The sequence below is a fragment of the Salmo salar genome, chromosome ssa17, assembly GCF_905237065.1.
Source record: "Salmo salar chromosome ssa17, Ssal_v3.1, whole genome shotgun sequence".
In the NCBI taxonomy this organism is placed as follows: Eukaryota; Metazoa; Chordata; class Actinopteri; order Salmoniformes; family Salmonidae; genus Salmo; species Salmo salar.
The window spans coordinates 80,283,404-80,305,221 of NC_059458.1; the positions used below are offsets into that span (position 1 = coordinate 80,283,404).

Sequence of the window (21,818 nt, forward strand, 5' to 3'; positions counted from 1 at the left end):
ACACCATCCTATATAACCTACATACTGTCTATAAACACCATCCTATATAACTACTGTCTATACACACCATCCTATATAACTACTGTCTATACACACCATCCTATATAACTACTGTCTATACACACCATCCTATATAACTACTGTCTATACACACCATCCTATATAACTACTGTCCATACCTAACACCATCCTATATAACTACTGTCTATACACACCATCCTATATAACTACTGTCTATACACACCATCCTATATAACTACTGTCTATACACACCATCCTATATAACTACTGTCTATACACACCATCCTATATAACTACTGTCTATAAACACCATCCTATATAATACGCCTACTGTCTATAAACACCATCCTATATAACTACTGTCTAAACACACCATCCTATATAACTACTGTCTAAACACACCATCCTATATAACTACTGTCTATACACACCATCCTATATAACTACTGTCTATACACACCATCCTATATAACTACTGTCTATACTGTCTATAAACACCATCCTATACAACTACTGTCTATACACACCATCCTATATAACTACTGTCTATACACACCATCCTATATAACTACTGTCTATACTGTCTATAAACACCATCCTATATAACTACTGTCTATACACACCATCCTATATAACTACTGTCTATACACACCATCCTATATAACTACTGTCTATACACACCATCCTATATAACTACTGTCTGTTCACACCATCCTATATAACTACTGTCTATACACACCATCCTATATAACTACTGTCTATACACACCATCCTATATAACAGCTATACTGTCTATACAACACCATCCTATATAACTACTGTCTATACACACCATCCTATATAACTACTGTCTATAAACACCATCCTATATAACTACTGTCTATACACACCATCCTATATAACTACTGTCTATACACACCATCCTATATAACTACTTTACTGTCTATACACACCATCCTATATAACTACTGTCTATACTGTCTATACACACCATCCTATATAACTACTGTCTATACACACCATCCTATATAACTACTGTCTATAAACACCATCCTGTATAACTACTGTCTATACTGTCTATAAACACCATCCTATATAACTACTACCTATACTGTCTATAAACACCATCCTATACAACTACTGTCTATACACACCATCCTATATAACTACTGTCTATACACACCATCCTATATAACTACTGTCTATACACACCATCCTATATAACTACTGTCTATACACACCATCCTATATAACTACTGTCTATACTGTCTATAAACACCATCCTATACAACTACTGTCTATACACACCATCGTTTACAACTACTGTCTATACTGTCTATACACACCATCCTATATAACTACTGTCTATACTGTCTATAAACACCATCCTATACAACTACTGTCTATACACACCATTCTATATAACTGCTGTCCATACACACCATCCTATATAACTACTGTCTATAAACACCATCCTATATAATGACATTGCTCGTTCTTATATTTCTATATTTCTGAATTCCTCTCTTTTTATTTTGGGGGATTTGTGTGTATTATTTTGTATTGTTAGGTAGGAACATGAACACAGGGAAAATTTCACTGCACCTGTGATAACATCTGCAAAATGTGTGTACGCGACCAATCTAATTCGATTGGTCTGTAGTGATGAACACTGTTTCATAGGTCAGAGACATGGTTTTCTCCATCTGTACACTTGTTGTCTGTTGCTTGGTATGCAGTCATGAACATTGTTTCTTTCACAGGGCTATATAAAACCATTTATCTGGAGAGAGATGTGATTACTGAGATTCAGCCTGCTCCCTAGATGAGCTGTTTATTGTGCTATCACACCCCAGGGGCCGTCTCTCTCTCTCTCTTCTCTCTCTCTCTCTCTCTCTCTCTCTCTCTCTCTCTCTCTCTCTCTCTCTCTCTCTCTCTCTCTCTCTCTCTCTCTCATTTTTTTCTCCTCCCTCCAACTCTCTTCCTCTCCTCCCTGCACCCCATTCTCATTTTGGAGGAAAAGTCCCTCTGATTTATATGCAAAGTTTATTTTATTTTATTAAACCCAAATTGTTCATATCAAACATCCAGGAGATTAATTCAATCTAAACGCTGTCATAGTTTAGTATGCAATACAGGTGTGGTTGAGGTGTTACTGTGGAATATAATAATACAGGTGTGGTTGAGGTGTTACTGTAGAATATAATAATACAGGTGTGGTTGAGGTGTTACTGTGGAATATAATAATACAGGTGTGGTTGAGGTGTTACTGTAGAATATAATAATACAGGTGTGGTTGAGGTGTTACTGTGGAATATAATAATAAAGGTGTGGTTGAGGTGTTACTGTAGAATATAATAATACAGGTGTGGTTGAGGTGTTACTGTGGAATATAATAATACAGGTGTGGTTGAGGTGGTACTGTAGAATATAATAATACAGGTGTGGTTGAGGTGGTACTGTAGAATATAATAATACAGGTGTGGTTGAGGTGGTACTGTAGAATATAATAATACAGGTGTGGTTGAGGTGTTACTGTGGAATATAATAATACAGGTGTGGTTGAGGTGTTACTGTAGAATATAATAATACAGGTGTGGTTGAGGTGTTACTGTAGAATATAATAATACAGGTGTGGTTGAGGTGTTACTGTAGAATATAATAATACAGGTGAGGTTGAGGTGTTACTGTAGAATATAATAATACAGGTGTGGTTGAGGTGTTACTGTAGAATATAATAATACAGGTGTGGTTGAGGTGTTACTGTAGAATATAATAATGCAGGTGTGGTTGAGGTGTTACTGTAGAATATAATAATACAGGTGTGGTTGAGGTGTTACTGTAGAATATAATAATACAGGTGTGGTTGAGGTGTTACTGTGGAATATAATAATACAGGTGTGGTTGAGGTGTTACTGTAGAATATAATAATACAGGTGTGGTTGAGGTGTTACTGTAGAATATAATAATACAGGTGTGGTTGAGGTGTTACTGTAGAATATAATAATACAGGTGTGGTTGAGGTGTTACTGTAGAATATAATAATACAGGTGTGGTTGAGGTGGTACTGTAGAATATAATAATACAGGTGTGGTTGAGGTGTTACTGTAGAATATAATAATACAGGTGTGGTTGAGGTGTTACTGTAGAATATAATAATACAGGTGTGGTTGAGGTGTTACTGTAGAATATAATAATACAGGTGTGGTTGAGGTGTTACTGTAGAATATAATAATACAGGTGTGGTTGAGGTGTTACTGTAGAATATAATAATACAGGTGTGGTTGAGGTGTTACTGTGGAATATAATAATACAGGTGTGGTTGAGGTGTTACTGTAGAATATAATAATACAGGTGTGGTTGAGGTGTTACTGCAGAATATAATAATACAGGTGTGGTTGAGGTGTTACTGTAGAATATAATAATACAGGTGTGGTTGAGGTGTTACTGTAGAATATAATAATACAGGTGTGGTTGAGGTGTTACTGTAGAATATAATAATACAGGTGAGGTGTTACTGTGGAATATAATAATACAGGTGTGGTTGAGGTGTTACTGTAGAATATAATAATACAGGTGTGGTTGAGGTGGTACTGTAGAATATAATAATACAGGTGTGGTTGAGGTGTTACTGTAGAATATAATAATACAGGTGTGGTTGAGGTGTTACTGTAGAATATAATAATACAGTGGTGTGCCTGTGTGCATGGCATACCAATAGCCTACCTTCTTGTATGCGATCCAGTCGAACACTCTGTCTATGTCCGTGGCGTCGTACACCTCCTGAGAGATAGGATGGGAGCTGGCCAGACCGTCCAGCATCATCACCTCATGGAGAACATCAGTCAGGAAACGCTGCTTCTCCTGAGGGTCACAGGGTCAGAGGTCAAAGGTCAGAGAGGTCGATGACACACGAGATAGGTGTCAGTCACTACTGTAGCAAAACAACAACGAATACAACGGGGAAGCACTTGGAAAGAGGTCTTCTGAACTCAGTAGGACTACTTGGTTAAATAAAGAGGTCTTCTGAACTCAGTAGGACTACTTGGTTAAATAAAGAGGTCTTCTGACCTCAATGGGACTACTTGGTTAAATAAAGAGGTCTTCTGAACTCAATAGGACTAATTGGTTAAATAAAGAGGTCTTCTGACCTCAATGGGACTACTTGGTTAAATAAAGAGGTCTTCTGAACTCAATAGGACTACTTGGTTAAATAAAGAGGTCTTCTGACCTCAATGGGACTACTTGGTTAAATAAAGAGATCTTCTGAACTCAGTAGGACTACTTGGTTAAATAAAGAGGTCTTCTGAACTCAGTAGGACTACTTGGTTAAATAAAGAGGTCTTTTGACCTCAATGGGACTACTTGGTTAAATAAAGAGATCTTCTGAACTCAGTAGGACTACTTGGTTAAATAAAGAGGTCTTCTGAACTCAGTAGGACTACTTGGTTAAATAAAGAGATCTTCTGACCTCAACGGGACTACTTGGTTAAATAAAGAGGTTTTCTGACCTCAATGGGACTACTTGGTTAAATAAAGAGGTCTTCTGACCTCAATGGGACTACTTGGTTAAATAAAGAGGTCTTCTGACCTCAATGGGACTACTTGGTTAAATAAAGAGATCTTCTGAGCTCAACGGGACTACTTGGTTAAATGAAGAGGTCTTCTGAACTCAATATGACTACTTGGTTAAATAAAGAGGTCTTCTGAACTCAGTAGGACTACTTGGTTAAATAAAGAGGTCTTCTGAACTCAGTAGGACTACTTGGTTAAATAAAGAGGTCTTCTGACCTCAATAGGACTACTTGGTTAAATAAAGAGGTCTTCTGACCTCAATGGGACTACTTGCGTGGCGGATGAATCAAAATTAGTTGGGTAACATAGATAACATAGATGTTTTATTTGTATAATATGCTTATGTGAGATACTTGTCATTAGAATGTATCCCTTTGGATAATGAATGCTGGCAGTTGCACTTTTCCCTTAGCTAGGGCTCAGTCACTTGGGGCCCAGAGAGGGGAGAGGTTAGGCTTGTCTTTCCCATGTCCCTAGTGCTATGCAGAATATCAGAAAGGGAAGAGGACAGAATGGAACATTGTCTTCATATGTGAATGTGTCTTTACCTATTCTTAAACCATGTGAAGGGATGGCGTGATTAATGGGGAACCAATTACTTGTCTCCACAATGTCTGTGTGCAAGTCACTCCCCTCAGTGAGCTTGTCCAGGAGTGGAGTCAAGAGGGGGTTTACTTGAGATGGGAGTATCTAGAGTTGTCAATTGATTTATGCCATTGGATGAGATGGTGTTTTTGTACTATGATGTACCAGGAATGAGATTAGAACCTCGTCTTAGGGACCAAACTGAACGATAATTTTTAGCGAATGTTATCTGGCTATGGGATACTCCTTTCTCAAATATAAAGTCTTTCTTTGTGAACTGTTCCTAAGATCTGTGGTTCGTCATGTACTTTGAGTGGGGTGTATCTTGGCTATAAAAGATCTTTGTACTTTTGTGTTGTCACTTTCAATGGTTCATTGGAGATGGTGCATCATTGAAAGTCAAGTGCTTTTGCAAAGCTCTTATTATTAAAGATGTAGTTTTAAGTATAACTCTGACTGGTGTGTGAAGTTTGTAACTCTCCTCATTTGGTAATGCAGAAATTAGCCACCACACTTGGTTAAATAAAGAGGTCTTCTGACTTCAATGGGACTACATGGTTAAATAAAGGTTAAAAAGAGACAAAGTTATAAAGCTTAGGTAAATGTACTGTATGTACTGAGGTAATGTTTGGGTAAAATTAGGGGTTCCTGGTAACAGTATTTTCCTGTGGGTCTTATAATGATTGGACTCATCCTACTGAGGACGATGGGGGATAATACCTTTCAATGAGTCTGAGGAAGGTTTGATTCCAATATAATCCATTAATCCAAGATAATTATTATTCAAAGGTGATGAGAGCTCATCGAAATGCACTAACACCCCAAACATTTAGGAGAAAAAACGTCTTGGTAAATGGAACAATCCCACACTTCACACCTCTCCCCCTCAGATAGGGTGAGGCACGACTGCACCACGAGGTGGCAGGAAGGAAAAGGAGAGAACAGCCTTCTGGGTAGTTAATAGCTCATTTGTTATGAAAATTGATTTCCCCGAAAAAGCAAGATGCTAATGTCAGCCTTCTGGGATGTTACGGGAGAGTGGGAAAGAGAGAGAGAGAGAGAGAGAGAGAGAGAGAGAGAGAGAGAGAGAGAGAGAGAGAGAGAGAGAGAGAGAGAGAGAAAGAGAGAGGAGTGTGGTAGACAGAGAGAGAGGGAGAGAGAACCAAAGAGACAGAGAGAGAGAGAGAGAGGGAGACATGATTTGTGCATAATGATGTTTGATTTTAAGCTCTCTGTCCCGTCCGTGTTATGGAGGGAGAGGTGGAGACTTAGCGGACATCGTCACGTCTCAGCCGGAGCGGTTATAAATGCAACATCTTCCTCATAGAGGATTATGAAACAGCTAATTGCCAGTTATCCACTTTATATAGTTTAATAAAACATCTGCCAGCCGCGTTAGTACTTTCTTCTCTTTAAAAAATTAGCGACTCCATTGCCAGAGAATAAGTTTCTGCATGATCAATCCAGCCCCTGAGTAAATCACAGTGGTTTTTTCTCCATTCCTTTTTATTTATAACATTATATTAATCTTAATGGAGTTCTTATTGTATGACATTATATTCCTCTTAATGGAGTTCTTATTGTATGACATTATATTCCTCTTAATGGAGTTCTTATTGTATGACATTATATTAATCTTAATGGAGTTTTTATTGTATGACATTATATTCCTCTTAATGGAGTTCTTATTGTATGACATTATATTCCTCTTAATGGAGTTCTTATTGTATAACATTATATTCCTCTTAATGGAGTTCTTATTGTATGACATTATATTAATCTTAATGGAGTTCTTATTGTATGACATTATATTAATCTTAATGGAGTTCTTATTGTATGACATTATATTCCTCTTAATGGAGTTCTTATTGTATGACATTATATTCCTCTTAATGGAGTTCTTATTGTATAACATTATATTCCTCTTAATGGAGTTCTTATTGTATAACATTATATTCCTCTTAATGGAGTTCTTATTGTATAACATTATATTCCTCTTAATGGAATTCTTATAAGGCAACCCAGATTGTGTGTTGATTCTTATTAAAAAAGTAATTAAACATTGATAATGTAATACTGAATTATGGTAATTATGCTCAACTAGATTATTCTCTATGGAAATAAATGTTGGCCGGAAAATCATTGCTGTGTGCCATCTCTCCATCTATCGATGAAACAATAACAAAACATCTCTCAATGGAACAAACAAACAATTTGATTCTTATTCAGGAGTTGACCATTATTCAAAAGCAACACAAAGCACATTTGAGTGAAATTACCTTCTAATAGAAATGTCCACAACACTAGGTAAGATATAATTACCCTTTGATAATCCAGGGGCAGCTTTCAGTGTTTTGTTTTGAAGTCTTTCAAAGACATTAAGTACTCAATATTCTTTTGATTACAATATAGAAGGGATGCTGTAACCAGTTAATAATAATGGAAAAAAGTAGTCCACCATATAGGGAATAGGGTGTCATTTGGGACGCAGATAATAACAATGTCTGTTGCCTTACGTGAGTAAACAATAATATTGACTTAATTATTGCAGTCAATCACTATGGCAAAGCAGCAGTTATTTTATGTTTGAGGAATACGTTTAGAGTTTATATTCTGTCTGTATTCCTGGCTGGACAAATTTAAGTATGAGTGAGATGTCATGGCTCGCGAGTGGCCCAGCGGTCTAAGACACTGCACCTCAGTGCTAGAGGTGTCACTACAGACCCTGGTTCGATTCCAGGCTGTATCACAGAGGTCTAAGACACTGCACCTCAGTGCTAGAGGCATCACTACAGACCCATCACTACAGAGGCTGTATCATAACCGGCCGTGATTGGGAGTCCCATAGAGCAGCGCAATTGACCCAGCGTCGTCCGAGTTTGGCCGGGGTAGGCCGTCATTGTAAATAATAATTTGTTCTTAACTAACTTGCCCAGTTAAATAAAGGTTCAATAGATAAAATGCGTAGCGGTAGAAACAGTCAAAACTCGTAAAGGATTTTAAAAAACATTGTAATAAATGCAAGTTGGACAATGGATGAAGATACTTCACACTTTTAGAATTTGTATAATCAATAAGATGCTGACTGAATTATTAGCACATAAAACATTTTACTGGAGTGGATAAATAATTCATGTAGTTCAGGTATTGTGGTGGGAATTCAGGTATTCTATTTATTTTCAAATGTCACTTATTATTTTTCTGAGAATGCAGTCATATATACATTTTGTTAGTGTATCAGGTTAAAATTAAATGTGCCTCATTTGCATAAATACACTGGGTATATTTGCATATATGAAACAATTAACATAAAGGGGTGGAACAAGGCTGGAACCACCAAAACACTTGCTCTGTCTAGACCTACCTGCACTAAAATATACTGTCTAGACCTACCTGCACTAAAATATACTGTCTAGATCTACCTGCACTAAAATATACTGTCTAGACCTACCTGCACTAAAATATACTGTCTAGACCTACCTGCACTAAAATATACTGTCTAGATCTACCTGCACTAAAATATACTGTCTAGACCTACCTGCACTAAAATATACTGTCTAGACCTACCTGCACTAAAATATACTGTCTAGATCTACCTGCACTAAAATATACTGTCTAGACCTACCTGCACTAAAATATACTGTCTAGACCTACCTGCACTAAAATATACTGTCTAGAGCTACCTGCACTAAAATATACTGTCTAGACCTACCTGCACTAAAATATACTGTCTAGACCTACCTGCACTAAAATATACTGTCTAGAGCTACCTGCACTAAAATATACTGTCTAGACCTACCTGCACTAAAATATACTGTCTAGACCTACCTGCACTAAAATATACTGTCTAGATCTACCTGCACTCACATGTACTGTCTAGTCCTACCTGCACTAAAATATACTGTCTAGATCTACCTGCACTAAAATATACTGTCTAGACCTACCTGCACTAAAATATACTGTCTAGACCTACCTGCACTAAAATATACTGTCTAGAACTACCTGCACACACATGTACTGTCTACACCTACCTGCACTAAAATATACTGTCTAGACCTACCTGCACTAAAATATACTGTCTAGTCCTACCTGCACTAAAATATACTGTCTAGACCTACCTGCACTCACATGTACTGTCTAGTACTACCTGCACTCACATGTACTGTCTAGTCCTACCTGCACTCACATGTACTGTCTAGTCCTACCTGCACTCACATGTACTGTCTAGACCTACCTGCACTCACGTGTACTGTCTAGACCTACCTGCACTCACATGTACTGTCTAGACCTACCTGCACTCACATGTAGTGTCTAGACATACCTGCACTCACATGTAGTGTCTAGTCCTACCTGCACTCACATGTACTGTCTAGTCCTACCTGCACTCACATGTACTTTCTAGACTGCCTCATTAATTATTGTTGCTGTCACGTTCTCTTGCATAATTCAACAAGTGTGTCAATAGAAAGAAACCCTTGGTTTTAAAATCGACACGCTTGGCTCTAGATTCAATTTCACAAAAACAAAAACGATCACCCATCAAAATAAAGTTATGTTTCTTCTCTTTCTTGTGATGTACTGCAAGTGTTGATGAATCTTTAGCGTTCTTATAGCCTATGTATTCCACTGAGCCCATTTCAGCCATTACCAGGATGTGGTTGACAGGTCTTTACAAACATTTACGCGGTTGTAACGTTAACTGGAGAAAAAAACGACAGGCACAAGCAAAGACTATGAAAGAATCGCAGGAGTAAAATGAAAGTAATCAATCCAGCAAGATTTAAGTGTCAAGTGGATTTTGCCCCCCCCCCCCCGGGCATGCGCGTTGCTACTAGCAACATCTGGAGTGAAGAGTGCAACGTCTTGATATTGTCTGGACCCTCTCGCTCAGTCAACTCTATCTGAAGTTATATTATCTGTCCAGGAAAAGACATTGAGGAGGGAGGGAGGGAGGGAGGGAGAAAGTGAGAGAGAGAGAGAGAATGAGGAAGGAGAGATATATACAAGTAGAGAGAGAATAGAGAGAGAGAGAGAGAGAGAGAGAGAGAGAACGAGAGAGGGACAGAGAGAGAGAGAGCGAGAGAGAGACAGAGAGAGCGAGGGACAGTGTTGACTAGCTAAGGAAGTGTGGATGTCATGTAAGTCACATGACAGCTCTATGAAATGAGTTAACAGAACCCTTCATCTGGACCATGTGTGTCCTCAACATGAGCTTCAGTCCTGATCATATTTCATCTGGGTTATTCTCTCTCTCTGCCCTGCCACTGTATTAAGACTGCTACCTCAGCACTGGGCCGCTGGCCGCTCAGGACTGTGCCCCACACACACACACATACACACCATCTGCCTGCACAGGTCTTACACCTCAGGAAGGCAGTGCCTGTGTCCCAAATCGCATCCTAATCCCTATATTGCATTATGTTTGACCAGAGCGTGTCAAAAGTAGTGCACTATAAAGGGTACAGGTTGTCATTTGGGACACAACCAATTCTTTCCTTCTAATGAGGCGTTCCTCAGCAGACTGTCTAGTAGAGAGAGACACAGAGAGAAACAAAGAGAGAAACAGACAGAGAGAGAAACAGAGAGAGATACAGAAGAGAGAGAGATACGAGAGAGAGAGAGATACAGACAGAGAGAGATACAGACAGAGAGAGAGAGATACAGACAGAGAGAGAGATACAGACAGAGAGAGAGATACAGACAGAGAGAGAAACAGACAGAGAGAGAGATACAGACAGAGAGAGAGAAACAGACAAGAGAGAGAGATACAGACAGAGAGAGAGAGAAACAGACAGAGAGAGAGAGAGATACAGACAGAGAGAGATACAGACAGAGAGAGAGATACAGACAGAGAGAGAGAAACAGACAGAGAGAGAGATACAGACAGAGAGAGAGATACAGACAGAGAGAGAGACAACAGAGAGAGAGAAACAGACAGAGAGAGAGACAGACAGAGAGAGAGAGATACAGACAGAGAGAGAGATACAGACAGAGAGAGATACAGACAGAGAGAGAGAGATACAGCAGAGAGAGAGACAGAGAGAAGAGAGAGATACAGACAGAGAGAGAGATACAGACAGAGAGAGAGATACAGACAGAGAGAGAGATACAGACAGAGAGAGAGATACAGACAGAGAGAGAGAGATACAGACAGAGAGAGAGATACAGACAGAGAGAGAGACAGACAGAGAGAGAGAAACATACAGAGAGAGAGAAACAGACAGAGAGAGAGATACAGACAGAGAGAGAGAAACAGACAGAGAGAGAGATACAGACAGAGAGAGAAACAGACAGAGAGAGAGATACAGACAGAGAGAGAGATACAGACAGAGAGAGAGATACAGAGAGAGAGAGAGATACAGACAGAGAGAGAGATACAGACAGAGAGAGAGAAACAGACAGAGAGAGAGATACAGACAGAGAGAGATACAGACAGAGAGAGAGATACAGACAGAGAGAGAGATACAGACAGAGAGAGAGATACAGACAGAGAGAGAGATACAGACAGAGAGAGAGATACAGACAGAGAGAGAGATACAGACAGAGAGAGAGATACAGACAGAGAGAGAGATACAGACAGAGAGAGAAACAGTTGTTCTATTGCCAACATGACTAGCTAAGTTATAAAATATGATCTTACAGTGTTAGACTTTCACAAGGCAATTCAGAGAGACAGATCATAACTGTGGTGTGGATAGAAAGGAGTCATGAGTGCATTCAGGTCTGTGTGCCACGATAAACTTTCATCACAATAAACAAACATAAACTCATTCTGTTCACAACAACCCAGGGTGTGATCCCATGTCACCTGGAACTTAAAAAAAAGGCATGTCACCTGGTAACTGTAAATCAAACAGACTCATTCTGTTCACAACAACCCAGGGTGTGACCCCATGTCACCTGGTAACTGTACATCAAACAGACTCATTCTGTTCACAACAACCCAGGGTGTGATCCCATGTCACCTGGTAACTGTACATCAAACAGACTCATTCTGTTCACAACAACCCAGGGTGTGATCCCATGTCACCTGGTAACTGTACATCAAACAGACTCATTCTGTTCACAACAACCCAGGGTGTGATCCCATGTCACCTGGTAACTGTACATCAAACAGACTCATTCTGTTCACAACAACCCAGGGTGTGACCCCATGTCACCTGGTAACTGTAAATCAAACAGACTCATTCTGTTCACAACAACCCAGGGTGTGACCCCATGTCACCTGGTAACTGTACATCAAACATGGTGATGATAAATGTAGACAGTGTACATGACATCAGTTGTATGATATGGAAATGTGAACTGCACATTTGGACTCACAGGTGTTTGGCTTGCTTGTGTGACATCCAGTGGTGTAAAGTACTTAAGTAAAAATACTTTAAAGTACTACTTAAGTAGTTTTTTTTTTTTTGGTATCTGTACTTTACTTTACTATTTATATTTTGGACAACTTTTACTTTTATTTCACTACATTCCTAAAGAAAATGATGTACTTCTTACTCCATACATTTTCCCTGACACCTAAAAGTACTCGTTACATTTTGAATGCTCAGCAGGACAGGAAAATGGTCCAATTCACACACTTATCAAGAGAACATCCCTGGTTATCTGCTGCCTCTGATCTGGTGGACTCACTAAACACACATGCTTTGTTGTAAATGATGTCTGAGTGTTGGAATGTGCCGCTGGCTATCCGTAAATTAAAAACAAGAAAATGGTGCCGTCTGGTTTACTTAAAAGGAATTTTAAATGATGTAGACTTTTACTTTTGATAATTATGTATATTTTATCAATTACTTTTGGTACTTAAGTATATTTTATCAATTACATTTACTTTTGATACTTAAGTATATTCAAAACCAAATACTTTTAGATTTTTACTCAAGTAGTGTTTTACTGGGTGACTTTCACTTGTACTCAAGTATGACTATTGGGTTCTTTTACCACCACTGACGACATCAAAGCTGTATGTATTACAATCCTCAATGGTTCATCTTTCAGAATACATGGAGTCCTCTCTTATTTTACAGCATTTTCCCTCACTCAGACAACAAACAATTTGCACAACATCTTGTGGTGTGAGGTGCTCAAGTTCAGAACAACCAAACCCCCATACAGAGCTGTGAAGCCAGAGACCCTGCACTCTGACGTCATGCTACTATGTACTCTACGTTCAGAACGACCAAACCCCCATACAGAGCTGTGAAGCCAGAGACCCTGCACTCTGACGTCATGCTACTATGTACTCTACGTTCAGAACGACCAAACCCCCATACAGAGCTGTGAAGCCAGAGACCCTGCACTATGACGTCATGCTACTATGTACTCTACGTTCAGAACGACCAAACCCCCATACAGAGCTGTGAAGCCAGAGACCCTGCGTTATGACGTCATGCTACTATGTACTCTACGTTCAGAACGACCAAACCCCCATACAGAGCTGTGAAGCCAGAGACCCTGCACTCTGACGTCATGCTACTATGTACTCTACGTTCAGAACGACCAAACCCCCATACAGAGCTGTGAAGCCAGAGACCCTGCACTCTGACGTCATGCTACTATGTACTCTACGTTCAGAACGACCAAACCCCCATACAGAGCTGTGAAGCCAGAGACCCTGCACTCTGACGTCATGCTACTATGTACTCTACGTTCAGAACGACCAAACCCCCATACAGAGCTGTGAAGCCAGAGACCCTGCACTATGACGTCATGCTACTATGTACTCAACTACGTTCCGACTTCGGAGCTTATTAGTGCCCAAATCTGCCATTTTAAACTGGCATAGAGTGTAAAGGCCTACACTCCTCAGTGCTTGGATGATACCCTGTGTTTGTCATAATCAATACGATGGGGAGACAGAGCTGGTTTCAAGCGCAGGTGTTTATTTGTTAAGGACCACAGGAGGCAGGTAGCTGGGTCCAGGGGCAGGCAGAAGGTCAGACACAGGAGGAGGCAGGTAGCTGGGTCCAGGGGGCAGAAGGTCATACACAGGAGGAGGCAGGTAGCTGGGTCCAGGGGGGCAGGCAGAAGGTCATACACAGGAGGAGGCAGGTAGCTGGGTCCAGGGGCAGGCAGAAGGTCAGACACAGGAGGAGGCAGGTAGCTGGGTCCAGGGGCAGGCAGAAGGTCAGACACAGGAGGAGGCAGGTAGCTGGGTCCAGGGGCAGGTAGCTGGGTCCAGGGGCAGGCAGAAGGTCAGACACAGGAGGAGGCAGGTAGCTGGGTCCAGGGGCAGGTAGCTGGGTCCAGGGGCAGGCAGAAGGTCATACACAGGAGGAGGCAGGTAGCTGGGTCGCAGGGGCAGGTAGCTGGGTCCAGGGGGCAGGTAGAAGGTCAGACACAGGGGTTCCAACAAGGCAACAGTACAGGCAGGGAAGGCTAGAGTAGCTGGGAGATCAGGCAGTAGGTTGATAACAGGAAACGATAGGCTAAGGTACAGGGCAGGGAATCGGCTAAATGCATCGTTAGTGAGGATGGCCAAAAACTATCATACACAGGCGGACTAATACGGGAAAACCAGCACTTCAAATAGAAGTAACAAAACAATCAATACCTCACAATGATGGGGTGTAAAGAACTGAACTAAATAGTGTGTGATAATGACATACAGGTGTGTGAACAGGTGATCAGAATTCAGGTGATTGGGATCTGGAGAGTGAGCTGCGTTCAGGGGATCTATGTGTATGAGAGTGTGAGCTGGAAAGTGGGCTGGAAAGTGATCTGCGTTCAGGGGATATATGTGTTTGAGAGCTGTGAGCTGGAAAGTGGGCTGGAAAGTGAGCTGCGTTCAGGGGATATATGTGTTTGAGAGCGTGAGCTGGAAAGTGGGCTGGAAAGTGATCTGCGTTCAGGGGATATATGTGTTTGAGAGTGTGAGTTGGAAGCAGACATTACATTTGTCTGTCTGACTAAGTGTTGAGCTATCTCTGATCAGCAAGGGTAAAGGGTTTGCTGAAAACTGTCCACTTCAGAGAACTTTAGAAAAATGAATGTGTGAATATTAATACGTGAAGTCTCTTGTCATCCTCTTTGTTTATCCCTGTGTAACAGGACTGCATGTTAACAAAGCAGAGAGAGAGAGAGAGGACCACATTTTTCTCCTGATTTAGACACTTTACCAATGGATGAAAAACAGAATGAGTCACACACTTTCTTTCCTCAAGAGCATGAGGTCGGCATCGTGCCTCCTGTAAAAAAAGAGAGGGCAGGCAGCAACCTCTGCATCAGCCAATCAAATACAGAAGCCAGTATCACGACTGCACTGCCCGCAGTCATAGAGTCAGAGAAAGGCTTCCAATGCTGTTAGAACTATAGAAGTAGAATTAGAATCATTGTGATCTATGGTTGGAACACTGGGCTATTATTGTGTTCCGTTTTGTCATGCTAATGACGGTCTTATCTAATGTGAATAGAACTGCTGTGAGAGGTTATTTTCCATAAAAAGCTGTTGCATCTTACGAGATGCCTGGTCTGTGTCTTCCTGTGTCGGTCTGTGTCTGTCTGCATCAAAGTCATCGCATCAACAAAAGGGACAAAAGAGTTGAAATTGACGAGAATAACTGAAGTGATGATTAGCATATTGTTGTTGTGTTTTTCGAACAAAGAGAGTTTTGAAGTATGGAACACTGTTTCACTGGGCTGTTTTGTGTATTGATGATGCCTGGATATGATCATGTATTTGTTTTGAATTAGTTATATGGGTTGTTTTTCTGAGATAATAATATATATATATATATATATAATGACGGTAAAGCTAGGCAGCTAGCAGTGATGTCATCATCATCTATTCTCCACACGGTGCCTTTAAGAAAATGTACTGCTGAATTGATTTCTGTTTTGTCTGAAGAACTGCAGACCATTTGACATACATTAGGGGTCCACTCTGACTAGGTGATTGTTCCACACAAGGAATGCAAAGGCAATAGTCCAAACTATTCACCATACCATGAATATTTTACTGACTGCAATTTAAAAACTCCTTGTTGGGACTATGACGGAGTTGGAAATACTTTTGTTTTTGCAAAACTGTGATTAGAAATTCAGCAGCTGAGCAATTAGCTGGCGGGTCTGCCAGTCTGGAAGAGCGTAAAAGAGAAAGATGCTTCTAAATTTGTTCTGGACACAAAGAGAGAGGATGGACTATGATAATTTCCCATTAATATAGCCCATGATTGAAACAACTGCCACACAGGAAATGCAAATGTGACAGAAATGATTGGCTGAGACTGTCGTATCTCTTCCTCTCTCTTCTCTTAGCTATACCTGAGTGTCAGGGAGTTATTTAGCCTTGGACAGCAGAAACACTTGAGAATAAGTGGACTGGAAAATATGCATAGCTGCATAACACACTACGGCTACTTCCCAAATGGCACCCTATTCCCTATGTAGTGCACTAGCCCTAGGGGCTTTGGTCAAAAGAGACGTGCACTACACTGAGAATATAAAACATTAAGAACACCTGCTATTTTCATGACATAGACTGACCAGGTGAATCCAGGTAAAAACTATGATTCCTTATTGAAGTCACCTGCTAAATCCACAACAATCAGTGTAGAAGAAGGGGAGGAGACAGGTTAAAGAAGGATTTTTAAGCCTTTAGACATGGATTGTGTATGTGTGCAATTCAGAGGGTGAATGGTTAAGACACAAGATTTAAGTGCCTTTGAACGGGGTATGGTAGTAGGTGCCAGGTGCACCGGTTTATGTTAAGAACTGCAACGCTGCTGGGTTTTTCACACTTAACAGTTTCAGTGTGTATCAAGAATGTTCCACCACCCAAAGGACATCCAGCCAACTTGACACAACTGTGGGAAGCATTGGAGTCGACATGGGCCAGCATCCCTGTCGAACACTTTCGACACCTTGCAGAGTCCCATGCCACGATGAATTGAGGCTGTTCTGAGGGGCAAAAGGGAGCGCAACTCAATATTAGGAAGGTGTTCCTAATGTTTTGTATACTCAGTGTATGTAGGGAAGAGGGAGTAATTTAGAACACATCCTTAAGCTATTAATAGACAGGGGGTGTCTTCCATAGATACTGTTAATATTCCATACGTTGTGGTTGCCTTGGCAACATCTCAGTTAAGCAGTAGGTTGACAGATAATATACAGGATCTCTATTGTCATAGCGATTAAATTCCATTGATGAAAGAAATATCACAATGGTAGTTGTACAAGGGGGTTAATTCATTTTCATCAATAATATACCGTCGCAAATTCAATATCACATTAATAACATTTACACTTAACACATTCAATTATAGTTTTTCTATACACTGTAAACTCCATTACAGTGCAACACCATTCTTTGTCATGCTAATGCTCCTGTAATCAAACAAACGTGGGTTATATTTCATTAACCAGGTCAGACTTAATGTATCTCTAGTTCAATCACAAACACAGCTCAGCCGGAGAGCGAATAGGAGCGGAACTACGATTTGCATAATTGTTCATATTAATGTTTGCATTAATTGCATGGGTCTCATAGGCCTTTCCTGTGAATGGCGCTTACTACAATATCTCTACATCTGCATTACATTTCAGCAAGAAGTGAAGATCACATATCAGTCAACTAGTTAGCTGGGGTTACGGCTGAACATGGGTTATGTACATATCAACATCAGTCAACTAGTTAGCTGGGGTTACGGCTGAACATGGGTTATGTACATATCAACATCAGTCAACTAGTTAGCTGGGGTTACGGCTGAACATGGGTTATGTACATATCAACATCAGTCAACTAGTTAGCTGGGGTTACGGCTGAACATGGGTTATGTACATATCAACATCAGTCAACTAGTTAGCTGGGATATCGGCTGAACATGGGTTATGTACATATCAACATCAGTCAACTAGTTAGCTGGGGTTACGGCTGAACATGGGTTATGTACATATCAACATCAGTCAACTAGTTAGCTGGGGTTACGGCTGAACATGGGTTATGTACATATCAACATCGGTCAACTAGTTAGCTGGGGTTAGAGCTGAACATGGGTTATGTACATATCAACATCAGTCAACTAGTTAGCTGGGGTTACGGCTGAACATGGGTTATGTACATATCAACATCAGTCAACTAGTTAGCTGGGGTTACGGCTGAACATGAAGGTTATGTGATATCAGTCAACTAGTTAGCTGGGGTTACGGCTGAAATGGGTTATGTCTGTCAATCAGTCCTAGTTAGCTGTGATATGGGACTTGATGGACTCATAGTGTGATATTGGTACTGTGTGATGGTACAGTCCAGTCCAGTGTGATATTGGTACTGTGTGATGGTCGAGTCCAGTCCAGTGTGATATTGGTACTGTGTGATGGTACAGTCCAGTCCAGTGTGATATTGGTACTGTGTGATGGTACAGTCCAGTCCAGTGTGATATTGGTACTGTGTGATGGTACAGTCCAGTCCAGTGTGATATTGGTACTGTGTGATGGTACAGTCCAGTCCAGTGTGATATTGGTACTGTGTGATGGTACAGTCCAGTCCAGTGGGATATAGGTACTGTGTGATGGTCCAGTCCAGTGCGTTGCACTGCGTGCCTAGTGTCCTAGTGCCAGGCATTGAGATATGGGTCTTCAATGAGTCCCCCACAGGGAATGGTACGACTTTCAATTCAAATACTGCCATCGCTACTGAGATGGAATCAGTGTAAATTACTACAGCAACGCAAGATTTATGTGGCCTGTCACTGTTCAGTTTTTACCTAGAGATAAATTGGAAATGCATGGAAACAAACTATTTTTCTACATTAGCATAAATACGTCTCCGTCTGGAAACTGGAAGTGACTTTTACCAAACAACATTTTGTTCCGCCCCACCAAACTCTTTATGACGGATTATTTTATTGTAAGTGAGAGATGCATGAACTCATCGGCCCCTAAACGATGATGAATAAGGAATAAAAATGGGTCAAATTGAGATTGAAGGGTTTCAGATGTAATGGTTAAAATAGAGGGCTAGAGGTTTATAATGCTAGATGTAAACAGTATGGACAGACTAATCAGTCAATACTATTGTATCTTGTTTGGTAAATTGAGAATAAACTGTAACTTGTCTTTGTTCCAACTGACAGTCATTATAATAAACTGCTCCTTGTCTTTGTTCCAACTGACAGTCATTATAATAAACTGCTCCTTGTCTTTGTTCCAACTGACAGTCATTATAATAAACTGCTCCTTGTCTTTGTTCCAACTGACAGTCACTATAATAAACTGCTCCTTGTCTTTGTTCCAACTGACAGTCATTATAATAAACTGCTCCTTGTCTTTGTTCCAACTGACAGTCATTATAATAAACTGCTCCTTGTCTTTGTTCCAACTGACAGTCATTAAAATAAACTGCTCCTTGTCTTTGTTCCAACTGACAGCCATTTTAATAAACTGCTCCTTGTCTTTGTACCAACTGACAGTCATTATAATAAACTGCTCCTTGTCTTTGTTCCAACTGACAGTCATTACAATAAACTGCTCCTTGTCTTTGTACCAAATGACAGTCATTAGAATAAACTGCTCCTTGTCTTTGTTCCAACTGACAGTCATTATAATAAACTGCTCCTTGTCTTTGTACCAACTGACAGTCATTATAATACACTGCTCCTTGTCTTTGTTCCAACTGACAGTCATTATAATAAACTGCTCCTTGTCTTTGTTCCAACTGACAGTCATTATAATAAACTGCTCCTTGTCTTTGTTCCAACTGACAGTCATTATAATAAACTGCTCCTTGTCTTTGTTCCAACTGACAGTCATTATAATAAACTGCTCCTTGTCTTTGTTCCAACTGACAGTCATTAGAATAAACTGCTCCTTGTCTTTGTTCCAACTGACAGTCATTATAATAAACTGCTCCTTGTCTTTGTTCCAACTGACAGTCATTATAATAAACTGCTCCTTGTCTTTGTTCCAACTGACAGTCATTATAATAAACTGCTCCTTGTCTTTGTACCAACTGACAGTCATTATAATAAACTGCTCCTTGTCTTTGTTCCAACTGACAGTCATTAGAATAAACTGTTCCTTGTCTTTGTTCCAACTGACAGTCATTATAATAAACTGCTCCTTGTCTTTGTTCCAACTGACAGTCATTATAATAAACTGCTCCTTGTCTTTGTTCCAACTGACAGTCATTATAATAAACTGCTCCTTGTCTTTGTTCCAACTGACAGTCAATATAATAAACTGCTCCTTGTCTTTGTTCCAACTGACAGTCATTACAATAAACTGCTCCTTGTCTTTGTTCCAACTGACAGTCATTATAATAAACTGCTCCTTGTCTTTGTTCCAACTGACAGTCATTATAATAAACTGCTCCTTGTCTTTGTTCCAACTGACAGTCATTATAATAAACTGCTCCCTTGTCTTTGTTCCAACTGACAGTCATTATAATAAACTGCTCCTTGTCTTCGTTCCAACTGACAGTCATTATAATAAACTGCTCCTTGTCTTTGTTCCAACTGACAGTCATTATAATAAACTGCTCCTTGTCTTTGTTCCAACTGACAGTCATTAGAATAAACTGTTCCTTGTCTTTGTTCCAACTGACAGTCATTATAATAAACTGCTCCTTGTCTTTGTTCCAACTGACAGTCATTATAATAAACTGCTCCTTGTCTTTGTTCCAACTGACAGTCATTATAATAAACTGCTCCTTGTCTTTGTTCCAACTGACAGTCATTAGAATAAACTGCTCCTTGTCTTTGTTCCAACTGACAGTCATTATAGATAAACTGCTCCTTGTCTTTGTACCAACTGACAGTCATTATAATAAACTGCTCCTTGTCTTTGTTCCAACTGACAGTCATTATAATAAACTGCTCCTTGTCTTTGTTCCAACTGACAGTCATTATAATAAACTGCTCCTTGTCTTTGTACCAACTGACAGTCATTATAATAAACTGCTCCTTGTCTTTGTTCCAACTGACAGTCATTAAAATAAACTGCTCCTTGTCTTTGTTCCAACTGACAGTCATTATAATAAACTGCTCCTTGTCTTTGTTCCAGCTGACAGTCATTATAACAAACTGCTCCTTGTCTTTGTACCAACTGACAGTCATTATAATAAACTGCTCCTTGTCTTTGTACCAACTGACAGTAATTATAATAAACTGCTCCTTGTCTTTGTTCCAACTGACAGTCATTATAATAAACTGCTCCTTGTCTTTGTACCAACCGACAGTCATTATAATAAACTGCTCCTTGTCTTTGTTCCAACTGACAGTCATTATAATAAACTGCTCCTTGTCTTTGTTCCAGCTGACAGTCATTATAACAAACTGTTCCTTGTCTTTGTACCAACTGACAGTCATTATAATAAACTGCTCCTTGTCTTTGTACCAACTGACAGTAATTATATTAAACTGCTCCTTGTCTTTGTTCCAACTGACAGTCATTATAATAAACTGCTCCTTGTCTTTGTACCAACTGACAGTCATTATAATAAACTGCTCCTTGTCTTTGTTCCAACTGACAGTCATTATAATAAACTGCTCCTTGTCTTTGTTCCAACTGACAGTCATTATAATAAACTGCTCCTTGTCTTTGTTCCAACTGACAGTCATTATAATAAACTGCTCCTTGTCTTTGTTCCAACTGACAGTCATTATAATAAACTGCTCCTTGTCTTTGTTCCAACTGAC

At 39.9% G+C, this 21,818-nt stretch overlaps 1 protein-coding gene across 1 annotated transcript in view; it reads right to left on the bottom strand.

The window, feature by feature from the left end:
* LOC106595568 (thyrotropin-releasing hormone-degrading ectoenzyme) overlaps positions 1-21,818 on the bottom strand; it is a 449,769-nt gene that overhangs the window by 183,142 nt on the left and 244,809 nt on the right. Inside the window, exon 6 of the mRNA XM_045700210.1 lies at positions 3,748-3,885. Within this exon, the coding sequence (XP_045556166.1) occupies positions 3,748-3,885 (138 nt within the window). The remainder of the gene's footprint in view (positions 1-3,747; positions 3,886-21,818) is intronic.